The 25,177-nt window shown below is 45.3% G+C and overlaps 1 protein-coding gene across 2 annotated transcripts in view; it reads left to right on the top strand.

The window, feature by feature from the left end:
- The window catches only part of LOC115075844 (carcinoembryonic antigen-related cell adhesion molecule 1-like), a 90,816-nt gene that overhangs the window by 45,313 nt on the left and 20,326 nt on the right, over nucleotides 1–25,177 (top strand). For both annotated transcript variants that reach the window (XM_029576692.1, XM_029576691.1), the window contains 3 exons: nucleotides 901–1,179; nucleotides 17,710–17,841; nucleotides 17,943–18,037. In XM_029576692.1, coding sequence (XP_029432552.1) covers nucleotides 901–1,179; nucleotides 17,710–17,841; nucleotides 17,943–18,037 — 506 coding nt within the window. The remainder of the gene's footprint in view (nucleotides 1–900; nucleotides 1,180–17,709; nucleotides 17,842–17,942; nucleotides 18,038–25,177) is intronic.

Genomic DNA, 25,177 nt, shown 5'->3' with positions numbered 1-25,177 from the left:
GTAAATATTACCTTTTCTAGAGAAGCGACTGCCTCCAGGGGTGGTGGGGGTTGGATGGGGGGATTCCAGAGGTCTGACACTTGAGGTTTTCCTTTTCTTTTTTTTTAACTTGTTTTAGGTTTCAGAAAATTTCATGCACTATTTCCCCCCCCCCCCCCAAAAAAATAAAGGAAATGAAACCTAACATCCCCTCTAAACTTAACTAACTTAGAGCTGGATTTTCTAAGGTCACAGACTTTAGAAAATTCGGCGGTAACGGGGGGCGGGCCTGCGAAAGCCGGCAGTGATCACACCTCCGCGGTGCGATCGCTGCCGGCTTTCGTGCCGAATACTACACCATAAAAGTTGTAGTTATTCGGCGCAAAACTGGCGGCGATAAGGAATCTTACCTTTTGCCGTCAGCGAAGTTGTCGCGGAGTCCGCCCCGAGGCCTCCCCGACTCCGCCCCGATTTAGCTATCGCTTTCGAAAATGACCCCCTAAATGACTTAAAAAACTGAATGAAAATGTTTCCTCTGCACACTCCTGGTCACTGTAAAGGTTTGGGAGTTTGTGGCAGTGGCAGAGAAGCAGGGTACAAAGGTGGATCCTTGATGCTGTGATCTTCCCTTCCTGAGGTTTTTATTCATCATCGGTGCTGTTTGTGGCTGCAGAGTTGTTTTTCAACTCTGGAATCTGAGGTAGAGACTTTGGGTTTGTGTTATGAATCAGTTCATCTGCCCTTAAAGAAATCCCCTTTCCTTTGATAGGATCCCTCCCATCACGGACAACTTTGGAGGTCTCTATCTGAGACAGCTCCTTTTTTTAATATATATATATATTCCCACCACCAGCCTGTGCACATCTCTGGCTGAATTATAAAAGAAAAGATGTAACTATCTTCCTTCTCCTTTGTTTACAGATATTCTGGGTAAGCCCAGTATCATGGCCAGCCTCTCCCAGCCCGTTGAATACAGAGACTCTGTAACATTAATATGTGGCACCTCCAGCACTATCCAAACAATCCTGTGGTACAAAGAGAGACAGAGTCTCCCATCTAATGACAGGATGAGCCTGTCCCCAGATAACAGAACTCTAACCATATCCAATGTTTCCATCGCTGACTCAGGAAGCTATCGGTGTGAGGTCATTAACCCTGTTAGTCGCAGCACGAGTGACCCGTACACCCTGACCGTTTACTGTAAGTAACTCCAGACCCATCTCGGCTTTTATTCTGGCTTCGCGCTCTCTCACTTTGCTTCAGTTCAACTATATATTTTCTTTTCTTATGGATGGACCGAAAAATGTGGAAATTAACCCTAAGGGACCCATAACTGAACCTCTGAAATCACAGCTAACATTAGATTGTGTGACTGAGTCTGACCCAGACCCAAATTATACCTGGACTTTCAGTGGTACCATAAAAGGCCATGAGAGGAAGTTAGTTCTTACTGACATAAGCTTCCGTGACCAGGGCAACTATACGTGTGAGGCTTTTAATCCAGTAACAAATCTGTCTGGCTCAGCCTCTGTCTATGTTACTGGTAAGTTTTGAAACATTTTATGGCCTCTGTTATCTCCTCCCCATCACCCCAGCCCTACTCTGATCTGATTTGTAGCCCCTTAGGGCCTGATGTACTAAAGGGTTTCTCCCAGCTTGGGTCTGCTTTATTATAACTTCTTATTCTGTGTTTATGAGAAACAAAAGCTTAGTGACTCAGGCCCTGTGGGTCTCTGGGGAAAATGCTTAGTATAAGTTGCTTAGCTATAACCTATAGGGAGACAAACCCAGCCAGGAGTGTAGATTATAGGAAGGCCATCAGTCCGAGGCTCAGGAGTTGGTCAGTAACTAATTGTGGAAGTAGTTATTCAACCCAAGTTGAGGGGTAACACTAGAGATCAATAAGTGTAACTTGGACTGCCAGAAGGATAGGGAAGATGCTGTTTTAATCTCTAAAATGACACAGAAACTGCTGGCACCTTATAGATGAACCGATTTATTGAGGCTTGAGTTTTGGAGTCCACTTGGTCAGATGCATGAGAACTCTTGTCCTCGAAAGCTCATGAAGTCATGCCACCAGCCTCTCTGTCATATTTTGCTGCTACAGACTAACATGTCTATTTGTTTATTTGTTTTAAAATATTTCTATTCCACCTATAGTGAATAAACATGCTAGGTGGATTACAATATAAAACAATACATAATAAATACAGTACATAACAAACATCATTAAAACAAATATCAAACATTGCATAATTCATAATACAATAAAATATAATATCAAAAACCAGGAAAAGCTGCTTGAAACAGTAAGGTCTTTAACTGCTTACGAAAAATTCTTAAATCATCAAGAGCCCGAAGAGAATCAAGAATTCCAAATAGAAGGGCCACTAACAAAAGAAGCACGGTTACCTGTCTCACCGACTCGAGCTGACTTATCAGAAGGAATAGCCAGAAGAAATTTTCCTTGGGATAGTAAAGAACAGTTGGTTGATAACGTTTCAAGAGGGTAGAAGGGTAATTTGGGCCATCCTGTTTCATAATTAAAAAAAATCATCCAAGACATTTTAAATTCAATGCGTTGCTTTACTGGAAGCCAACGAAGTTCTCTCAGTATTGGTGTTATATGATCCCAAGGACATCCACCTACATCTACCCTTCTGGAAGTTTTTAACTCAAAGTACAAAGGAAAGAGCAAACAACACCTTCATGCAACAGCAGTGCGTCCTTCCGCTGCAGGACGTGGAGCCTGACTCCCACCTCTCCTCTCTTTTCTTAAAGAGGTTGCCTCTCTTTCACACACTGTTACAGGTGCAAAGTCTGTTTTCTGCTTTAACTGTACCTTTAACACAACCAAAGGGTAATTTTATAACTCGGTCTACCTGCACAACTTTTACGTGCAGACTTTCCCTCATGATTTCAAAGCAAAAATGTGCATACAATCGATTAGAAAATGCTTGAATAATTGTATTTTGGGTGAGAGGGCCACCTTCCCAGCCCTGGAGAGCACTGGACTGCTCATGCAGGGTGGGGAGATCTCGGGTTCTCCTTTCACGGTCCCCAAAAGCAAGAAATATAGTCCAGAAAGTGGCAAAACTTCAGCAAAAACAAAAAAAGAGAAAGTACGGAAGATAGCAACGTCAGGAAAAACACCTTACAGTTCTTTTCCGAGTCTCCAATCATTTAATGCAGACCCAGTTCTCATTCAGCTTAAGTCTCCTTACTGACAGCACTGCACCTTCTCCCTCAGGCTTAGCCCAAAGACAGAGTATGGAGTCCTTGAATGTCCCCACCTGGTTTAATGGTTAGAAATACCTGGGTAACCTTACCACTTTGCAGAAGAGTTCGACTCTTCCACAGACCCAAGACTGGAACCCCAGAATAAGCCACAACTCCTTGCTGCCCCTTCTGGTTCCCAGCAGAACACCACTCTACTTTCTGAACTTCTGCGAAGACTCCTCCCAGCACTTCTACATCTCCTCCCCATCCCCTTTGGGGTCAGGGCCGGATTTAACAACTTGGCGCCCATAGGCAGGGTTGGAGAGTGGAGGATGGAGGGTGGAAGATCCTGGAGATCAGAAAGTGGGGGACGTTCCCCCTCCCCCCAGCTTCTTTCCAGAGTGCCCCAGCAATGCCTCTTTGAAGTGGATGGTGGGAACCGGCTCCTTCTTTGGCACAGTTCACTCCTCTTTAGCCTGGGCATTTGACTCCTTCAAAATTTGGCACCCTAGGAGTTGCCCTGAGCCCTGGGCTATTTTCTAACAATGTTTTATGCATATAAATTGCTTTTGAAATTAGGCCCATAATAATTAAACATCATGAAGCAGCCAGGTCCATCAGCATAAGCACCATGCCCTATTGCTAGGGCCGGTGCTTCCATTAGTCAAACTGGGGGGTCACCTAGAGTGCCAAAATGTCTGGGGCAGCAAAATCCTGCCAGCACGAGGCTCAAAGGAGGGCTGTGCTAGAGCCAGTACCTCCAAGAAGGAGCATTGTGCTGGAGCCTCTACCAGCAGTAGGAGGGAGCAATGTACTGGAGCTGCCATTAATAGGTGAGTTGAGAGAGGAGGGAGCATGACCTAGGGTGCCAAATACTCTTGTACTGGCCCTGCATATTGCTGGAGCAGGACAAGATGGGAGCAAAGCAGGAACACAAAACTAAAGGGGGAATTCCACGGTGCCAGCAGTGATAAGGAATCATTCTATGATGGGGTCAAGGGTGCCAAGTTGGAGTGCAGCCAGAATCATATGACCATTGTGTAAACTCTGATTCCAAAAGTGGAGGCAGCCCAGGCCGGTGCTCATAAACCTTTCAGTATTGAGTTCTCAGATTCTACAGCCACGGCTGCTGTTTGTAGACCTTCCCACATTGCTTTAGGATTTGGTTCTAGTTCTGAAGGCCCATGTGCAGAGCCGTATCTAGCCTATGGCCAATGTGGCCTCGGTAATAGGCGCCATCCATCAGAGGCACCACTGCATGAGAAGCATTAGCCTCCTCCCTCTTCCCTCCTTCTGCACCAGCGATGAGGAGCTCAGCGACCTACACGGCTTTAAAAAGGCTTTGGAGTCCTGCCTTTTCCTGCTCCAGCAGTGAAGATCAGCACAGCCCCTGGGGCAGCAAAAAGCACTGGTCTCCTCCTCCCTCTCCCTGCACTGGCAATAAAGAGCAGACTGGCCTGCAAGGTCACAAAAAGCATCGGCCTCTTTTGCTCACTCCCAGCCCTGGCAGTGAAGATCAGCGCAGCCCATGGTGCCATGAAAAGCATCAGTTTCCTTCTCCCTCTTCCAGCTCCTACAATGAGAAGCAGCTCAGACCGCTGGGCCTCATCGGCCTCCCCTTCTCCCCCCACCCCAGCAGTGAGGAACAGTGTAGCTCGTAATACCATAGGAAGCATCGTCCTTTCCTCTTCACCCCCCACAGCGCAGTCCACGGGGCTCAAGAAGCATTGACGATACCTTCTCATGCTCCGGCCCCCTCCCCACAGTCAGAAGTAAGAGCAGCAAACCTGGAGGCTAAAAGAAAGAGGAAAGCTGGTGGGTCCTAAGGGCCAAAGCAGGAAGCTGCAGCTGCTGCTGCCCCTTTGCTTCTAGAGGTGAAAATTGAGAGAGAGAGAGAGAGAGAGAGAGAGAGAGAGTGAGCACGTATGATTGTGCATGTGAGAGATAGCATAGGAGTGTTGGTATATGATATGTATAAGCCTGTGTGTGTGTATGTATAACTGATGATGTAAGAGAGCATATGAACGTGTGTGTGTATGTGTGTGTGTGTGCATGATTGAACATGTGACAGCATATGAGTGTATGTGTGTATGATTAAGCATTTAAGAGCATATGATTATATGTGTATGATTGTGCATGTGAGAGAGCATATGAGCGTGTATATGATTGCGCATGTGAGCGTGAACAAGCATGTGTGTTTGTGTATGAGCATGTTAGAGAAAGCGAACGAGCAAGTGGTATTATTGAACATCAAAAGAGAGCAAATGAGTGTGTGTTTATAATTGAGCATATTAGAGAGCCTGACTGAGCATATGCGTATGTGTGTATGAATGGGCATGTGAGAGTGAGCAACCTAGCATGTGTGTATGATTGAGCATGTTTGAGAGAGTGAACGAGCGTGTATGTGTGTGTGTGTGTGTGTGTGTATGGTTGATCTTGTACGCAATAACTCTCTTCCCTCTCCCTGTTAAACCATGACCATCTCAGGACATCTGGAAATTTCCCAGGTATGGATAGTAGGAGATTTATTTATTTATTTATTATTAACTTTTATTTACCGACATTCGTGAAGCACATCATGCCGGTTTACAATGAACTCAAAGGAGGAAAATTACAATAAAACAATAGAACAATAAAACAATAGAACAATAAAACAAGGGAGGAAGGTGGGGAAGGAGGAAAACGGGGGGGGGGGGGGGGGGGAGGGAGGGGATAGGGGGATGGGAAAGGCAGAACTGATAGAAGAAGAAGAAAGAAACAAAATAGAGGAAAACTATATACAGTTGACAATATGTACAGATACGATCAGCTTATGTAGAGCTAAGGAGGTATTGAGAGACTGGCTGTATTATCTGAACGATGGTATTCACTTAAATATAAAGTAAATTGGGGTGATTAAAAGGATTTAGAGGCGGTAAGGAGGAAACAGGGGTAACAGGGGTAGCATGAAGGGTAGTAGAGGGGCAGATGGTGAGTTGGGCGGGGAGGGGGTACAGGGGGTAGAAGTTCGAGCCGGGAGGAGCTGAAAAGGGAGGAAATTTAAGCTTGGTTTGTATCGGGGTAGGCCTGTCGGAAAAGCCATGTCTTGATTCCTTTCTTGAATTTGTGAAGTGAAGTCTCTAGGCGTAGGAAGGTGGGGAGGGAGTTCCAGAGGGTGGGACCAGCGACGGAGAAGGCTCTCCCTCTGGTGAGAGATGAGTGTGCTGATTTGAGGGATGGGGTGTGGAGGGTGCCTGTAAGGGCGGTTCTTGTGGGGCGGTCAGAGGAACGGTAATGAGGCATTTCATCGAGCCAGGTGTGATTGTGTTTATGTAGGAAGCTGTGAAGGATGGTGAGAGTCTTGTATTGTGAGCGGAAGGAGATGGGCAGCCAATGTAGCTCCTTTAGGATGGGGGTGATGTGGTCCCTTTTACGAGTACTGGTTATGATTCTGGCCATGGAATTTTGTAGAATCTGAAGGGGTTTGATGGTGGTGGCAGGAAGGCCTAGTAGAAGGGAGTTGCAATAATCTAGTTTCGTGAGCATAGTGGTCTGTATGACTGTGCGGAAATCGTGGGTGTGGAGTAGGGGTTTGAGTTTTTTCAGGATGTTTAGTTTATAGAAACCTCCCTTTAGGAGGGCTTTGATGTGGGGTTTAAAGTTTAGGTGTTGATCTATAAAGACACCTAGGTCTCTTACAAACTGGGGCTGAGAGTGGGCTGTAGTTGTATTATGGGGAGTGTTCTGTTGCGTGGGGAGTGTGAAACGGTCAGGTTGATTAGAGATGACGAGTAGTTCCGTTTTTGATGTATTTAGAGCTAGGTGGAGCTTGGCTAGCAAGGCGCTTATAGTGGCGAGGCAAGATTCCCAGCGTTGCAAAGGTTCGCTTATGGATTTTTGAAACGGGATAAGAATCTGCACGTCATCTGCGTATAGGAAAAATTTCAGGCCTAGGTCGGAGAGAAGGTGGCATAGTGGTAAGAGATAAATATTAAAGAGGGTGGAGGATAGGGATGAACCTTGGGGGACACCTTGAGTGATAGGGATGTGTGAGGATTCGTATTTGTCAATTTTTACTAGGTATTCTCTGTGTGTGAGGTAGGAGGAGAGCCATGAGAGGGCTGTGCCGGCGATACCTATTTCTGCCAAACGGGTCATTAGTATTTGATGACTGACTGTGTCATAGGCAGCTGAAATGTCTAGTAGGGCGAGTAGGTACGAATTTCCATGGTCCATACCTTTAAGTATGGTGTCTGTCATGGCCAATAATAGGGTTTCAGTACTCCGGGCTTTACGGAAACCGAACTGTAGTGGGTGGAGGATGTTGTGGTCTTCTAAGAATTCAGTCAGTTGTTTGTTAATTACCCTCTCTAGGACTTTAGATAAGAATGGTAGATTGGAAATCGGTCGGTAATTGGCAGGGTCTGTGGGGTCGAGAGTGGGCTTTTTTAGGAGGGGCTTGACTATGGCCAGTTTAAGTGGGTCTGGGATGCTGCCTGCCGTGATGGAACAGTTGATTAGGTCCGTAATAGGTTTGGTAATGGCGGAGGTAATAGAGAGGAGGGTTTTTGAGGGAATGGTGTCTGAGGTGTGGGTGGCTGGTTTCATCTTTTTTAGAATTGCCTCTACTTCCATGTTGGTAGTGAGGTCAAAGGTTCCAAGGGTGATCCTTTTGTCATTGGGGAGTGGGGCGAGGGGGGTCGGGTTGGCAGGGAAGCGAAGTAGAATGTTATCGATTTTGTTCTTGAAGTAGAAAGCTAGTTCTTCGCATCTTTTGTTGGAATTTGTTTCGTTGAAAGTAGGAGTACTGGAGCTTGTGAGTTCTGAGACATATGAGAATAAGGCATTCGCATTAAATTGGTAGTCATGGATTTTTGCTGCGTGGAAATCTCGTTTGGTTTGGGTAATCGCATGGCGGTACTTGTGTAAGGTATTGTTGTATGTAGCTTTATTTGTTGCGGATGGTTGTTTGCGCCAAGCGCGTTCTTTGGCTCTTAGGTCTTGTTTAATCATTTTTAAATTAGTGGAGAACCATGGTTTTCTTTTTTCAAGTTGTGCTAGGGGTATTTCCTTGTGGATGATGGGGCATAGTTCGTTGGCTATGGTAGTTGTAAGGTCGTTCCAGGAGTGTAGTGCAGTGTCTGGGTTGGTGAGATCGATGTTATTGGATATTTTGTCGAAAGCTAGGGTAAGCTCTTCCGTGTTGCAGTGTTTACGGAAGGATATGGTTTTACTCTGTTTTTGTGTGGTAGGTGTGGGGAAATTGGTTGTAAGGCTTGTATTAATGAGGAAGTGGTCGGACCATGGTACTGGGGTGACTACAGGGGGGGTAGCAATAGTTAGTTTGGAATTCACAAAGATAAGGTCGAGAGTATGACCCGCTTTGTGTGTGGGTTCGGTGATGATTTGATTGAAGCCCTGGGCTTTGAGGGTGTCCAGTAGAATTTCGCAGGCGGGGGTGACAGGGTGGGCATCTACATGGAGGTTGAAGTCTCCTAGTATAATGGTAGGGAGGTCTGTTTTGATGTTGACTGTAAAATATTCTGTGATGGGTGAGGGATCTTGTTCGATTAGGCCTGGGGGAGCATAGACGAGGCAGATCTGTAGGGATTTGGATGTAAATAGCGCAATTTCTAGTTTGGGCGGGGGTTGAGTGGTTTGGAGTTTGAGGCTGAGGCTTTTTTTGGCTGCCAGGAGTAAGCCCCCACCTCTTTTTTTAGGTCTTGGGATGGAGAGGAGGTCGTACGTCTTTGTCGGGAGCTGATTTAGGAAAACCTGGTCAGAGTTTTTTAACCAGGATTCAGTGATGGCACATAGATCGGGATTATTGTCAGTGAGCAGATCATTTAGAATAGGTCCTTTTTTTTGGATGGATTGGGCATTAAAGAGGATAATGGCTAAGGTGGTAAGGCCCAGGAGTTGTGAGAGGGGTGAAGTCTTGATGGGTATAAGGGATTTGCGAGGGGTGGGCAGGTGAGGGCGTATTGGGGGGGGGCTTGCGTAGCGAAGGGCAGTGCCGTCTTGGAATGGAGAGTAGGCACATGGTTCTGGTATAGAGCAGGGAAGGGCAGCGGGGGGGAAAAAGGGGGGGGGGGCGGCTGAGCAAGATGAATAGTTAGGAGAACAGGGACGCACCTGGTCTTGGAAATAGCTAAAGTTAGTTAACACAGTAAATGATAACACAGTTAACACAGTAGATGCGGGGTACAATCAAATGCAGAGTACATTCAACTGCAGGGTACACTCAAAATGCGGGGTACATTCAGATGCATGGTACAATCAAAATGCAGGGCACAGTTCAGGGTACAATTCAGGGTGGCGCGGCTCACTCACCACGTGGCGTCGGAGGATTATTTGCAGGAGACAGTCCTTTTATTAGTTTCCCTTTCCTTTTGGTATTTTTAAAAGTTTGTTTGCTGTTCCCGCCGGCGCCTCCTCTGCATGGTTCACTGCGGATGGTGAAACGAGCTCTTGCCCCGAGGGGGCAGGGGCAACGCCGACCGCGCGAGTCCCAGCGGAGGAGGGGAGAGAAACTTTTGGAGCTGGGAAAAGTAGGGTGCGGTACAATCCGTTGGACTCCGAGATTTTTACTGTCAGTTACTAGTTATTAAGGCTGTCGTCACATCCGTGGGTATGGGTCGGGGCTCCCTCGGGGCTGCGCCGAAGGGGCGAGACAAAGGGGCTTGCCCCTTTGTCGTGCTCCTTCGGCGTGCGACGCCTAGTCGCTGCGTGAGATTTAAAGGGCTCCTGGCCCTGCTGCTATTGGCGTCGCTGCGGGGCTACGGGCGTCTTGATTGGCTGCCGGCCCGGAAGAGGGCTGAAGGTGGAGCCTCGGGTCGGCTGTGAGCGGTGCCTCGCGGTCGGCGCGGAGGGCAGCCGGGGGAAAGGGTGCGATTTCATTGGTAGGTTCTTACTATTTGATTGCTCCAACAAATGAAATGGCATTCACCCAATCACTTATTTTATCCTTAGTTTTAATTATTGGGTGTTTGATACATCAGCTGTTTTGAAATATTTTATTAGCATTTGAGTTTTTAATTATTGCATGTTCTATTTGTCAGTTTTTTTGAAATATTATAATTTTTATTAGTATGGTTTTACTGTTATGATTTATATTTCTTGATTATATTGTTTGCTGTTTTATGAGGAATGGTGCCGTTTCTGTTTTTTCATAGTTGTACTGCATAAAGAGTCTGGCTTGTTTCAGTTTCCAGTTCAGTGTTTGTCTGCATGTTTCTATTTACACTATATGGTATCTTTATTCGGTATTTGTTGAGGGACTGTCTGTGTTCTGCATGTGGGAACAAGGGGAGGTGTTCTGCTAGCGCATAATTTCTGTGTAGGGATCTATAGCAGCCTGACTTGTTTTGTTTTCCTAATAATAGGTGTATTTGTGTTTTAGGGCCTGGTGTAATATTTATAGTGTCATCTTTTCATTGGTAGGTTCTTACTATTTGATTGCTCCAACAAATGAAATGGCATTCACCCAATCACTTATCCTTATATACAGACCATAGGCATCAGCATAAAAAGACCATAATAACACCCGGCAGTATATACACAGGTCACCAATCTGTTTTTTTCTATTTAATTTTCTCTTTTGCACATAAAATATCAAGAAAAATCACTTCCCTCTATAGTGTTTTTCCTCTTCTTTTTCTTGAGTGTGAAGGTCAGCAATCAGCAGGAACCCAACATAGCGTTATGTTTCAAACTCATTCTGCGTCAGGGGTAAACCTTATGCTCAATGACATTCATTACTCTTTACTCATTAAACTTAAAGCAAGAGAAAAAAAAAAGTGTAAGTCATATGTTTCCATTGATTAGTCTCACCCTCATTGCGCTGTAAGTTCTTACTGGCTTCGCAAGGTTCTCTGCAAATTTGAGCCAGAATTGTGTGCGTTCCACCATTACTACATCAGGGGGCCTTCCCGTGGTCGGTCCATTTTTACATACTTATCCATATTAAATTTCATCTGCCATTTGGATGCCCAGTTCATTCAGTCTTACAAGGTCCTCTTGCAATTTTTCACAATCTGCTTGTGATTTAGGAATTCAGAATAATTTGTGTTGCCTGCAAATTTGATCACATCACTGGTTCCCATTTCCAGATTATTTATAAATATATTAAAAAAACACCGTTCTCAGTACAGATCCCTGAGTCACTCCACTATTTAACCTTCTTTACTGAAAAAAGTGATCATGTAGTCCTACTGTCTGATTCCTATCGTTTAACCAGTTTGCAAACCACAATAGGACATTGCTTCCTATCCCATGACTTTTTCATTTTCTCAGGAGTTTCTCATGGGACACTTTGTCAAATACCTTTTGAAAATCCAAATATGCTATATCCATTGGCTCACCATTATCCATATTATTAACCCCTTCAAAAAAAATGTAGCAGATTGGTGAGCAAGATTTCCCTTGTAAAATTCCATGCTGGCTGTGTCCCATTAAACCATGTCTTTCTATATATTCTATGATTTTGTTCTTTAGAATAGTTTCCATGATTTTACCCAGATCACCCCTGGAGCCCTTTTTAAAGATTAGGGTTACATTGGCCACCCTTTTGATCTTTAGGTACAATGGATGACTTTAATGATAGGTTACAAATTACTAGTAGGAATAGATATGCAGTTTCATTTTTGAGTTCTTTCAGTACTCTGGGGTATATACCATCTGGTCTAGGTGATTTGCTACTTTTTAGTTTGTCAGTCTGCTTTTTATATCTTCCAGTTTCACCATAATTTGTTACAGTTCTTCTGAATCATCACCTTTGAAAACTGTCTCTAGAATGGGTATCTCCCCAACATCCTCATCAGTAAACACCAAAGCAAAGAATTCATTTAGTTATTCTGCAATGGCCTTATCTTGCCTAAGTGCCCTTTTATCTACCTAACAGATCAACTGATTCCTTAGCAGGATTCCTTAAAAAAGTTTTTATTATGAGTTTTGCCTCTATGGCCAACTTCCTTTCAAATTCTCTCTTAACCTGTCTTATCAATGTTTTACATGTAACTTGCCACTGCTTATGCTTGTTTGTATTTTATTCAGATGGATCCTTCTTTCAGTTTTTGAAGGAAGTTTTTGAATATAGTTTCTGGCATGTATATCCCAATAATCCTCTTCAGTATATACCAAAGCAAAGAAATAATTTAGTTTTTCCATAATGGCCTTACCTTCTCTAAGTGCTCCTTTATTGTCTCGATCATTTAACAATCCAACCGACTCCCAAACCTGTTTGGGATTTTTTTTAATGTTCAAAATATTTTATTAAGTGATACATAGAATGAGCATCACAAAATCGTAATCAATACATTGAAACATATAAACAGGTCTTTAAATTCTTTCACTATCTTTATGGGAAAGGATTTTTTGATCAGAATGGCCACCCCAGCCGATTTAGTACTGGCAGATGAAAAATGCACCGACCCTACCCATCTCGGATTTAGCTTTCCATGCTCCAAATCAGATAGATGAGTCTCCTGTAGGAAAGCAATATCTACAGATTTCTTATGTAGAGCCTGCAAAATCTTATATTTTGATCGGTGAATTGATTCCTCTAACGTTCCAAGAGAAAAGATAAGCGTTACAACTACTCAATGGGAACCATAAACCATGATGTTACAAAAACCATGAATAACTTTATGTAAAGGAGTGGGTCTCCCAGCTGGACCCCCTCCCCACTGTGATAAAGCGGGATAACACAGCTGAAACTCTTTGTATGGTCAGGAAACCCAAAATGAGATCTCTACCCCCATCCCCCCTCCCCCAATCAGATGTTTCCCCCCCCCCGGTTGCCTTCCAACCTCCCCCCCCCCCCCGTCCCAATCCCCCCACCTTCCCACTTCTCCACTCCCACTTTAACCACTCCCCATCACTTGCCATCCAGGAATAACAGGTGGAGATCACTACGATACAGGGCCCAGCCCTCCCCCCCCCACACACACACACCTCATTTACACAAGCTGAATTGAACAAAGAAATTTGTTGCGCATTACAAGTGATATCGTAAGTGACAGGAGTGGGTCTAGGGTCCTTGAAAGTTTAACAATGCAAGTTGAGCAGCAGATAACGGAAAAAGAAGGAAGAACAAATTTGGTACCTCATGTAAAAAAATGGTCAGTAAACTAATCTTGTAAGGAAGCATGCCAAGAGGGTCCACCCCCTCCACATAGTTCACAGGCTGAGTAGCCACAAAAATTAACTGCACCAGTACGTCTGTCAGAGGCTGAACAGGCAAACAAGAACAAGGAGCCTCCGCCAACCCCATGCTTCTCATGAAAATGCAAAAACCAGACAACAGGCTCCTTGGCTCCTGCCATCCTCAAAAAGGACCAATATAGTCCAACCAAACCATTATGAAACAGTCACAAAAATTTAAACTAAGGGTCCATGAGATAGTCCAAAAGAGAAATATCCTCCACGGGGATCAATGGGGATTCCCCGAATCATTGAAGGCAGCGCTGGGCAGCAGATCTCATTCAAAATTTTCATCAAGAGTTCTCATGTGCCAGTGTCACTGATGGCCGGAAGAGATTGAATATATTGTTGAGCCACCGTGGCATCAGTAAACCAGCGGACGCCATCCGTGGTTTAGACCTGCATCTTCTCAGGGTAAACCAGAACCGCTCTAATGCCCCTTTCATACAACTGGGTGCAGTAAGGTGCCAGAACTCGGTGCTGCTGTGAGACAGTCGCAGAAAAATCTTGAAATATTAGGACAGGGCAGTTTTCGTATGTAAGTTTAGGGCCTTGCCGGAGGGTGTGCAAAATCGCCGCTTTGTATGCATAATTCAGGATCTTTGCGATGACCACCTGAGGTTTCGCAGTGTCCCCACGCTTGGGGCCGAGATGGGCTCTTTCCACTCTGAGTGGGTCCGATAATCTCGTTAGGGTCAGCGCCGTGGGAAGCCACCCCTCAAGGAAGCCGGGAAGGGTATGCTCTGCTCGGCTCTCAGGCAGCCCCACCAACCTGATATTCGCGTGCAGCGAGCGGTTTTCCAGGTCGTCGATTTTAATTGCTTGTCTGTCCAGTGCAGCCTGGAGCTTCGCGATATCTGTTTGAGCCACCCGGAGGCCATCTTGGTTGTCAGAGACTCTCGCTTCCATTTCAGAAAATCTGTGGTCGATTGCCGTCATGCCGGAGTTCAGCTCTTGAAGCTGTTCTGTAATTTTTTTAACTCCGGTGTGATCGCGGCCAAGACCGCGTTGTCAGGTCCACCAGGGAGCTCTGTGATGATGCACTAGCATCCACCATTCCCTCCACATCTTCCGGGGTGAGGTCAGGCTGTCAGGCCTTGTTCCGCTCCTTCTCCTTGTCTTTCGCTTTTTTGCCTGCCCGGGCCGACATCGAGCGCCGACTTTGCCATACTCTGTCAAAGGAATCACTCTCAGGCCTGGAGATGGAAAAAAAAAAAAGCGCAAGCCGCAGGATGCGGTGAGATGTCGAGGGCTTAGGCTCCGCAATGAGGGATCACATCCTCCCTCGCAATGTATCATGTGATCTCCTCTAGGATATATTTTTTAAACTTTTTATTTTGAGTTTTTGCTTCTACGGCCAGCTTCTTTTCAAATTCTCTTTTAGCTTGCCTTATCAATGTTTTACATTTAACTTGCCAATGCTCATGCTTATTCCTGTTTTCTTCAAATGGATTCATTTTTTCAATTTTTGAAAGAAGTTCTTTTGGCTAAAATAGCTTCTTTCATTTCCCTTTAACCATGCTGGCAGTCATTTGGCTTTCCTTCTACATTTTTAATGTGTGAAATACATTTGATTTGAGCTTCAAAGATGGTATTTTTAAACAAGGACCACGTCTGATGTAAATTCTTAACTTTTTTAGCTGCACCTTACAGTTTTCTATTTTTCCCATTTTATCATTTGAAAGTTTAATATTATAGCTATTGATTTGCTTAATGTCCTCCCTCCTGTCATTAAGTTAATTTGATGACACTTTCATCACTGTTGCCAGGAGCCCCCACCATCATTACCTCTCACACCAAATCCTGAGTTCCACTAAGAATTGGATCTAAAATGGCTCCCCTCTCATCGGTTCGCAGACTAACTGCTCCATGTAACAGTCATTTATTTTAGAGACAGATGGAGAGGAACCGATGGTTGTGATACATGTAGATACCAATAACATAGGAAGGTGCATGAGGGAAGCTCTGGAGGCTAAATTTAGGCTCTTAGGAGAAAAGTGAAATCCTGAAATTCCAGGGTAGCTCTCTCAGAAATGCTTCCCATTCCACGCGCAGGACCCCAGAGATTGGCTGAGCTCCAGAGCCTCAATGTGTGGATGAGATGATGGTGCAGGGAAGAGGGTTTTAGATTTGTTAGGAACTTGGAAATATTCTGGGGATGGGGAGCCTATTCCGACAGTGAAACCAGGCTACTGGCACTAATATTTAAAAAGGAGATAGAGCAGCTTTAATATTAGATCATAGGGGAATGCCCACAAGCACTCAGAAGAACAGTTTCAGAGGGATATATCGTTTCGTGGATTACAAACTGGTTAAAAGACAGGAAACAGAGAGTAGGACTAAATGGTCAATTTTCTCAGTGGAAAAGGGTAAACAGTGGAGTGCCTCAGGGATCTGTACTTGGACCGGTGCTTTTCAATATATATATCAATGATCTGGAAAGGAATACGATGAGCGACGTTATCAAATTTGCAGATGATACAAAATTATTCAGAGTAGTTAAATCACAAGCAGACTGTGATACATTACAGGAGGACCTTGCAAGACTGGAAGATTGGGCATCCAAATGGCAGATGAAATTTAATGTGGACAAGTGCAAGGTGTTGCATATAGGGAAAAATAACCCTAGCTGTAGTTACACGATGTTAGGTTCCATATTAGGAGCTACCACCCAAGAAAGAGATCTAGGCGTCATAGTAGATAATACATTGAAATCGTCAGCTCAGTGTGCTGCAGCAGTCAAAAAAGCAAATAAAATGTTAGGAATTATTAGGAAGGGAATGGTTAATAAAACGGAAAATGTCATAATGCCTCTATATCGCTCCATGGTGAGAACACACCTTGAATACTGTGTACAATTCTGGTCGCCGTATCTCAAAAAAGATATAGTTGCAATGGAGAAGGTACAGAGAAGGGCAACCAAAATGATAAAGGGGATGGAACAGCTCCCCTATGAGGAAAGGCTGAAGAGGTTAGGGCTGTTCAGCTTGGAGAAGAGACGGCTGAGGGGGGATATCATAGAGGTCTTTAAGATCATGAGAGGTCTTGAACGAGTAGATGTGACTCGGTTATTTACACTTTCGAATAATAGAAGGACTAGGGGGCATTCCATGAAGTTAGCAAGTAGCACATTTAAGACTAATCGGAGAAAATTCTTTTTCACTCAACGCACAATAAATCTCTGGAATTTGTTGCCAGAGCATGTGGTTAGTGCAGTTAGTGTAGCTGGGTTCAAAAAAGGTTTGGATAAGTTCTTGGAAGAGAAGTCCATTAACTGCTATTAATCAAGTTTACTTAGGGAATAGTCACTGCTATTAATTGCATCAGTAGCATGGGATCTTCTAGGTGTTTGGGTAATTGCCAGGTTCTTGTGGCCTGGTTTGGCCTCTGTTGGAAACAGGATGCTGGGCTTGATGGACCCTTGGTCTGACCCAGCATGGCAATTTCTTATGTTCTTATGTTCTTATGTTCAAAGATCGTAATGGGGATTTTATCACACAGGATAATGATGAATGGGTGGATTGTTATTGGAGTGGGTGCTGGGCCTGTCAGAGGAATGGTTATGGAGGGTACTTGATAGAGAAGACCTGGGGAGATCTCCTGCAAGGGATCATGATGAGTATTTAGAGATGTGTGTGGCCAGCTGATTGTGGGAGGTGTCCACATATTATTATTCTTTTTGACCGAGCAGTTTATTGCTGCTCATTTGGCTTCCAGCTCAGTCAGAACCACAACTGGGATCCAGAACCATGAGCTTACCCACAACTACCCAGGAATATTTCCCCTATTTTGTATCCCCACCCTAGTCATTGCAACAGGAGACCTTAGTCAGGGGTCACACACCAGAACCCTGTAATCATGGGTCCCAAACGTCAACTTTTGCCATTCTGCAATGACTGGACTCTCCCCCCCCCCCCCCCCCCCCCCCCCAGAAGATGTGAGTGCTGTCTCTGGAGCATCCCCAGCTGCAACCAGCCCGAGGAGCAGAAACCAGGTCCTCTTTATTACAGCGTGCAGCACTGCCACTGAGTCACTGGGCTGGTGCACACATGGATATTTGTGAGAGTGGGGCTATGGGATTGTGTTGGAAGGACCTTTGAACAATACTTGCTGGAGGGGGCCTGGTGATTGCCTACAGGGATTAATGCAGGAGCTGAGTGGGACCTTCTTGGGAGATACCTCCGGATGATATTTGGGGGTAGCGGCTATGAGACTGTCTTGGAAGGGACACATGGGTTAATTGGTTTTTGGCAACTTGTGATGCTGTTCTTCGCTCTGGTGTTACTGTTGGTGCAGGTTTGGTAACTTGATTACCCCCTGTTTTCACAGCAACCTCTACAGAAGGGACTAGCAATGCCGGGCCGATTATAGGAGCTACTGTTGGTGCTGTCCTTGGTGCTGTTTTACTTATTACTACAGCTGTTCTCTTTTATAAGAAATACAGCCAGAGAAGAAAAAATGGTAAGTGCTGCTCCACCTATCGAGCTTTGTTACACATTTCCGTCTCAGAGTGTAAGAATCAGAGATCAAACCTTTTGTTTCCCATTTTCCCCTTCTCCCAGGTGTTGAAGAGAACATGTATGATGTTCCTGACATGAAAGAAGCGCCCTCGTCACTCTATCAGAACATCATACCTCAGAATCCAGGAGGCTCTCCAGTGAGTAATCACCACCATTTCCATACTGCAACTCCTACAGGAAGACCTGTGTTACAGGTGCATGTCACCCCCTTACACAGGGAGATCTATGTCATAGGCATATCAAACCCCTGCTGAAAGAGGTTGCATAAGTACTTTAGGGGTCTGATTGTCTTCTCACAAGATGTTCTGAATTACCTGAGCAAATTGTAATTCAGAGCTTGTTAGAGATATGACCAAGGCAAGGTCAGCCAGAGTGAGGTTTAGTGCAACATTCAAAATCAAGAACAAACACAAGTGGGCAATGCAGCTTTCGACACAAACTACTTAAACTACAGTTTAGTACCTCAGATTATGAGGGACCTCGAAATACAAATAAATAACTAGATTTCTGCATATCTTAGGTGATGCCATGGGGGCTATTTAACTTGCCATAGCTCAGGTCTTCAGCATGTCTTATTCTGGCCCTGCAAGTAAGCATCTACTCTAAGGGGCAGAAAAGGTACAGGAACGTGTAATAGCAAATGAGAATGCCGATGTAAAAAGCTGAGCTGAAATTCAGCATACAGTTCCCTAATACACAAACAATTTTTAAAAAATTCCCAATGTAGTAAGCTAATGGTATGCTTATGCATTGAGAGTTAAAAAATGCACACAAACCAGAATATGTGCGCAAAGAAAAGGCTTAGAGGATAACTTTCAAAACTGCTCATGTCCACCCATTTACATGTATATATGGGTACCTGCAAAGTAGCTACTGTATTTTATAACGTGCGCAGAAATGATATGTGCAGGTTATACAATATAGGCCGGATTTTATAAAATTGCGCGAGCTGAAAGCAGGCGTAAATCTGCGCGTGCCAGCGGGCTGCTGGCGTGCCATCACCCGACCCGGGGGCTGGTCCGGAGGCCTCGACCACGCCCCCGGGCTGGCACCACGCCCCCGGGCACGCTCCCGAAACGCCGCGTCAATCCCGGCACGCCCGACACGCCCCTTTTACGAAGCCCGGGGTCTTACGCGCGTCCCGAGGCTCTGCGCGCGCCGGCGCACGAGTGCCCTGTGCGCGTAAATCCAGCCGGATTTACGTGCACAGGGCATTTAAAATCCGGCCCTATAAGTACATTCTTCTGGCAGGTCAATCCCACCTGTGGGTTATGCACCTCTGTCAGCAGATGGATACGGAGCAAAAGCTGACGTCACGGCTATATAGTTCCGCCCCATCAGCCTGCCAGTATTCTCCATATCCAACAGATGGTGGACAACATGCATTTCCCTATGGGGATTGCCTGTGAGTAAAAAAATAAAGACAAGAAGATAGGAGATTTCACAAAGACAGGACATCTATATAGCACCGCTTGCATCCTGAGGTGATACCATTTGATCCCTCCCTCGGTAGCGTGCCTTCAGTCCGGTAGCCTTGGGTGGTATGGACTTAAAATTCAATAAGCAGTTGCAGGCCGAGAGAGGCTTGGCGGTAAAGGCTTTCACCTTCTTCTCCCATAGCTAGGACTCATTCCTGCTCTCAGTCAGGGAAGGCTGAACTCAGGCAAAAGTTTTTATTTTATAAAAAGAAAAAGCAGGAAAGGGAAGTGAGGAATTTTTCCTACTAGGTCTGTTTCCTCGGCGTTCAGCTTTCCCACTCACGTCTCTGGGGAGTTCAGTGAGATGTGGAGATAGTTCAGGCATGGCAGGTTGAGTAGCCGTTTTGACTAGGGCCCGCTCTCAGGCTTCTCCCTTTTTGGTGCATGGTAGGCCTCGAGGGTGATTTTGCGCACTTTTCACTGTGTGTCGTTGGCCCGTGCCTGTACGTTCCTATTGTGCATCCGTTGCCATCTGTGCATCCAACTTTTGGCATCCTTGTTTCTGGAAACACTTCGTGGACGCCAAACTTGGGCATTCCTTTGAGCTTGTGTGTACCTGGATGCCCCTTTTGGGCATCTATTTGGGCAAGCGTGCTATAAGCGTGTACCTGTTCACACATTTGGGCACAGTTTTTACTTGCGGGTACCTGACTGCATTTTTTGTGTGTCTAGCTGGGCATGTACCTAAAACTGCCTGAACACTTTTCAACTATGACGCCCGCAGCGAAGAAGTCTAGGCACTTATCTATTTGTGCTGCATGCCACATCAGGGCAATACAGACGGAGCTTTCTTTAAGCCTGTGTCAGCACTGCCTGGATGCTTGTGGGTATTTACCTCCTTCTGATTTTGCCAACAATGGTATATCTCTTCCGACTGAGGGGAGTGGGACCGAAGATGACACAACACTGGTGTCTCCTACTTCGGTTGATGCATGGACTGACTCCTCAGGGGAATCTCGTTCTCAGGATGTCAGGCTCAGGGCCGGTGCAAGGGTATTAGGCACCCTAGGCAAACTTTACAGTCTGGCGCCCCCTCCCCATACGCAATTTTAAATTATGCATTTATAACATATTTTACATGAAAAATGACATTCTGAGGTAAAATTAATATACAAGTTGTGATAATTTCATGCGCTGTTGTGATGCCAACAAGAAAACTTTGCATCTCAGAATTCATATGGCATCATACCTATTGTGATATATTTTGGCATGGTCCTCCCGTATCAACACAGTACTATTTGCCAACACTCAAAGAATAACAACCCCACCTATGAAAAAGAATACCACAAATATTACACTAGAAACTAAAATATCAATATACCTCCTATCAGGAAACAGAACAGGCCAAGCTACTACAGATCCCTACAGAGAAACCACATGCTAAAAGAATGCTTCATCTCAGTCTTTGCATGCAGAGCACAAACCCTCACCAAATACAGAATAAAGCCACATAAAGTATAAATAGAAATGTGCAGACAAAAACTGAACTGTAAAATGCATCACGCCAGACTCTATACTGTATAACAATGGAAAAACAAAAATTTCTCCATTCCTCATGAAACAACTCAATAAAATCAAGATATAAAAATAATTAATCATAATTATAAAATCATATAAATAAAATAATTTCAAAACAGCTGATGAATAGAAAATCCAATAATTGAAGACTCATGCAAATTTTGAAAGCTTTACCAAACACAATAAAATATTTCAAACAGCAGACACATCACATACTACCCAATAATTAAAATGGTAGTCAATCAAGAAAAATGAACTTAAAAAGCCACCTTTACTTACCCTCTCCAGCAGTTCTCCTACTCCTTTCCCTTGCAGGCCTAACCAGAAGCAGCAGTAGCTGCTGAAGCTGTCCTTACAATCCTCTTCCTTAGGGACCACAACCAGTCTCTTCTCTCTCACACACACACACCATTCACACCCTCAGGACAAGTTTCTCTCTCTCACACACCAATCATCTCCCCAACCAGTCTCTCTCTCTCTCTCTCACACACACACAAGCACACACATGCCAGTCATCTCCCTGATCAGTCTCTCTTGCACATACACACGTCACCTCTCTGGCTAGTCTCTCTCAATTACACAATGCTCTCGCTCTCTCTTACTTAAACACAGGCTTTCAATCACACACATGCTCTCTCTATTTCACTTACACACAAGCTCTCAATCACACACATGTTCTATCTCACTTACAAACAGGCTCAATGACACACATGCCCTCTCTCACAGCCACAAGCCAGCCAACAACATGCTCCATCTCTCTCGCACACACACATTGACACACACAAGCACCCTCCCTGTCTCACATATACACCACACACATAAAGAAGCACCCTCCCTGTCTCACATATACGAAGCACACTCCCTGTCTCAAATACACATTGCACTCTCACAGAAGCACCTTGCTTTCAGACTTGCAGCATTTTTCACTTTTACTAATGCTCCCAACCGTTAAATAAGAAAACCACATTCATATCAGAAGGCGAAATGACACCCTTCCTTCAGGTTCTGTCCTCCCAAGGGACAGCCAACCCACACCGTACAGCTTCTCTTGTTTTACGCTTTCAGGCAATAAAGCAAGTGTCTTTCTTCAAACTATCAGTCGTATGGTTATTCATGTGGGAGATATGGAACAGAAAGACATCCTTAGTCAGCTTCCCTTTTAAATGGGAAGATTCCAGTCTTAGTCATTTAAAAATATACATTTTCTAAAAGCTTAAAAAAAAAAAAGCAAAACCGTTTCAGATTAGAACTATTCTAGTCCTCTTGCTTAAATTATGCTTAAAAAAAAAAACAAAAAACCAAACACCACCTGGGATCAGTATCTTAAATTTGTGATTTTGCTGAGATGAACATTTTAAATACTTAAAATTTTTTTGCTTTAGTATTTGTCTCTACCCACTTTGTTAAATTTTATTTTCCAGAAGAGAGATGCTTAAAATTCAGTAATTTCATCTTTCATCCAACTTTTCAAAAGTTGCGCTACCAGCACAAACGTTGAGGTATATGTATGATCACATTTCGTTTTTTTAAACTGGCAGATTCTTTTCTCGCATACATATCACATACACACACACAGAAGCACCATTCCTTTCTCACATGCACATCACACACACAGAAAGAAGATCGGCACAGCCGGTCTAGCTGATCACTTGGCCGAAGAAAGGAAGATCGGCGCAGCTGGAGACCAGGCGCTGAGACTTAGGGGGTGCCACGGAAGGCAGCCAGTCCCCGACTCGCCCTGCCTCCCCCCCCAGTGCCACCCACCCGACGCCCCCCTGGTGGACCAGCGGAGGGCCCGGGAGCAATCTGCCGCTTTGCCTCTGCTGCCACTAACCAAAATGGTGCCAGTGGCCTTCAGCCCCTACCATGTGACAGGGGCTACCAGTGCCATTGGTTGGCCCCTGTCACATGGTAGGGGCTAAAGGTAACCGGCACCATTTTGCTTAGTGGCAGCCGAGCTCCCGGGAGCGGCAGATCGCTCCTGGACCCTCCGCTGGACCACCAGTGGGGGCGTCCGGAGGGTGGCACTGGGGGGGGGGGGGGCAGGGCGAGTCGGAGGGTGGCACTGGGGGGGAGGCAGGGTGAGTTGGGCACTGGCAGAATTTTGAAAGGGCACTTTTTGCCCTTTCAAAATTCTGCTGCCTGCCGCAGCGCCCCCTAAGTCTCGGCACCCTAGGCACAGGCCTAGCTCGCCTAGTGGTTCCTCCGGCCCTGGTCAGACTTGGACCTATGGTCCTGTCCTCTTATTCCTGGGTGGAATTCTTCCAGGCATTATAGACATTTCTACAGGAGTGTTCTTCTGAGTCGACTATACCTACTGGTTTAGGTCCATGCGCTTAGAGTTCTTCAAAGGAGGGCGCGCCTTGGTGGGTTTAAACAACTTGGATCCACAGGCCAGAGAGCAGTTGTATTTGCCTAAGATGGATGCCTTGGTATGTTCTGTCACGAAGAAAACCACCATCCTGGTAGAGGGAAGTGCAACTCTTAAGGATGCTCAGGATATGAGAATTGAGGCTATCCTAAAGCAGGCATTTGAGGCAATGGCAATGAGCTTGCAAATTGCATCTTGTTGTGCCCTGGTAGCTTGAGCTACCTTGAATCTTTCTCAAGATTCTGAGAGCTCCGCTTCAGATAGTGGATCTATAGTAGAACTGGGGGCTGTCTTCTTAGCTGATGCAGGCTGTGACTTGGGGTCTACTGGACCCAGACTTGTTGGCACCCTTCAACAACACAAAGGTTCTGTGCTTTTTCTGTCACAGATGAGACCCAAAAGTGCTGGGCATCGATGCTGTCATTCAGGAATGGCCACACGGTGCCCTGCTGTATATGTTTCCATCCTGGCCTCTGATAGGCAGGATTGTCCACAAGATTGAAAGTCAAACCAACACCATCCTTCTAGTGGCTCCTGATTGAGCTTGGAGGCCATGGTATGCCGATCTCCAGAGACTGCTGGTGAGCAGTCCCTTCAGGCTTCCATCTCGGAAGGATCTGTTGCATCAGGGGCCCATTCTACACAAAGATCTGGGTTGATTTTGTTTTACGGTTTGGCCATTGAAAGTGCTCGGTTGTTGAAGCGGGTTATTTGCCTGCCTTAATTTCCACCTTAGTTTGAGCTAGGAAATTTTCTACTTTTCTAGCCTATATTGTTGTGTTTGGCCAGTCGTGGGACAGACCCGCGACCAGTCGCTCTTACCTCCTACCCCAAGTTGGAGGGGGTTCAGCAACGCAATGGCAGGCCCCTGAAGATTTGGTAGGCCGCCACACAGGCCCGACACGCGGCGCTAGGGACGCCGTTCAGCTGAGTGGGGCATACCTAGGCGCATGCTTGTGGCTGAGCTCAATTTAAAGTGCCCGCAGCGGGAAATCCACTGCGGCACCCACAGATGACATCACAGGCTCTCCACTATTTAAAGCCTTTTCAGACCTGCCTCAGATGCCACGGCAATATGTCAAACTCCTCAGAGCAGCTGTTTGCTTCATTGTACTTGGTTCCTGGTCCTGCTTCTGTTCCAGTGCCTTGTTTTCATGTTTCTGGTTCCTTCCTTGTCTTCAGTGTTCCTGCGTTACTATCTTGTGGTCTCTCGTCCGTCTTCAGTGTCTTCCTGTTTGCCTCCTTCCCTCTGGATTGACTTCTCGGCTAGTCCTCGGTTCAGATCCCCAGCTTCTCTTCATTTAGATTCCTGGCTTCTCGACCATGTTGACTTCTGCCTTTCCTTGTGACCTCTCCTTGCTCCTTGTCTTGCTGTATTCTGCCTGCCCTTGACCTTGGTCTGCTCTCAACTCTGCTGTCTGCTGCCTGCCCCGACCTCTGCTTGGACTGACTTCGTTTCTTCCTGCTGGCCACAACCTCTTCATTTACAACATCATGTTTGTTATATTTACAGGCACTGCTATGGTGCCCACCAGAAAACCGTGCAATAAAGGCCCTTGGAATCCATATGGTAATCTGCCTATTGTAAAATTAAAGGCGAGGAGAAAAGCAGTACACACACTGGAGAAACCATAAAGAATCGACTGTAGTGCAATTGCAGATACAGATCCTTGGACTTCAAATGAAACTTCAGTCAGTATAATGCAATTTTTTAATAGGCAGTTGTATAGAAGTGAAACAAATATCAGTTCCCCATGGGCAATTGTGCTACATTTTGTAATAGGCCTAGGTCCTTAGAAAACCATAAGTAAACTGAATAACAACTTAATATAGTAAACTTTCAATACCAAGACAGCACTAACTGCCATCAGTAAAACAGTGTTGAAAAGTCAGCACTGAAAATACTACAC

The sequence above is a fragment of the Rhinatrema bivittatum genome, chromosome 14 (genome assembly GCF_901001135.1).
Source record: "Rhinatrema bivittatum chromosome 14, aRhiBiv1.1, whole genome shotgun sequence".
NCBI lineage: Eukaryota > Metazoa > Chordata > Amphibia > Gymnophiona > Rhinatrematidae > Rhinatrema > Rhinatrema bivittatum.
This window is presented reverse-complemented; position numbering and strand designations above follow the sequence as displayed.